Consider the following 1,253-nt stretch of genomic DNA (forward strand, 5'->3'; position numbering starts at 1 on the left):
GAAAAAGAGAGGGATCCCAAGAAAAAGGAAGAAGTCAAATCTGAAAGGCCTAGAAGATATCACTCTTACACTCCTCTACGAGTCTCCCTAGTCGACGTATACATGAAAATTTGCCACATTGAAAAGCTTCCTCCCCCGCGACCCATCAAGAACAAAAAAGGGGGGGGGGGAAGTCGTAATGAATACTGTGAGTATCACAAGCTGTATGAGCATTCCACTAATGATTGTTACGAACTAAAAAATGTGATAGAAAAGCTGGGCAGGAAAGGTCGGCTAGATAGATATCTCATGGAAACGTCGGACAATCATAGGAAAAGAAAAAGAGATGATGAAGGTCACGGATGAAGAAATTCGCCCCCACAGACCCCCAGACCCCCGAACGACACGTTCATATGATATCGGGAGGATTTGCGGGAGGAAGGTTGACCAAATCATCTCGAAAAAGGCATTTGAAGGAAGTCTACCAAGTAGGGAGTGAAGGGCCCGACCTCCCAACTATCTCATTTACCAAGGAGGATGGGCAAGGCATTATGCCCGGACACGACGATCCGGTAGTAATCACTATGATTCTCGCCAACGTTCATCTACATAGAACCCTTGTGGATCAAGGGAGCTCAGCTGACCTCTTATTTAAACCAGCATTTGACAAGTTGGGATTGGACGAGAAAGAGCTAAGGGACTACCCTGACACCTTTTTCAGATTAGGGGACACTCTCATTAAGCCGCTGGGCTTCATTCCCTTAGACACAACTTTTGGAAAGGGGATGAAATCCAAGACCTTAACTATCGAGTTTATTGTCGTCGATGTAGCTTCTGCCTACAATACCCTGATAGGCAGAACAACCCTAAATTGGCTTGGAGCAGTAGTTTCTATACCCCATCTCTGTATGAAGTTTCCAACACTAGAAGGGATCGCTACCATCAGAGGAGACTAGAAGCTGGCAAGAAAGTGTTATAATGAAAGCCTGAACGTGAGAGGTAAAGGCAGAGAAGTCAATAGCATTGAACTCGGGGGAGTCCGAGTTAAAGAAGAATTATGACCACAGCCCAGAGGAAAGACCGAAGAAACACAAATCGGGTAGAAGATTAGGAAAAACACCAACATAAAAGCCAATTTAACGGAGGATCTGAAGCAGAAGCTGGTGTAGCTCCTACAAGAAAATTCTGACCTCTTTGCTTGGAAAGCTTCTGACATGCCTAGGATAGACCCGAAACTCATGTCACACAGATTGGCAGTCCATCCGGGATCCTGA

General features: G+C 45.4%; 1 protein-coding gene across 1 annotated transcript; it reads left to right on the top strand.

Annotated features, from left to right (window-relative positions):
• Positions 1 to 341: 341 nt before the first annotated feature.
• LOC140180002 (uncharacterized) lies at positions 342 to 935 on the top strand. The gene has a single exon (XM_072220381.1). The coding sequence runs from the start codon at positions 342 to 344 to the stop codon at positions 933 to 935; it is 594 nt and encodes a 197-aa protein (XP_072076482.1).
• Positions 936 to 1,253: the final 318 nt, after the last annotated feature.

This window comes from Arachis hypogaea, chromosome 16, assembly GCF_003086295.3.
Source record: "Arachis hypogaea cultivar Tifrunner chromosome 16, arahy.Tifrunner.gnm2.J5K5, whole genome shotgun sequence".
In the NCBI taxonomy this organism is placed as follows: domain Eukaryota; kingdom Viridiplantae; phylum Streptophyta; class Magnoliopsida; order Fabales; family Fabaceae; genus Arachis; species Arachis hypogaea.

Excerpts from the sequence above, each read along its gene's own strand:
- LOC140180002 (XM_072220381.1), top strand. The coding sequence starts at position 342 with ATGAAGAAATTCGCCCCCACAGACCCCCAGACCCCCGAACGACACGTT.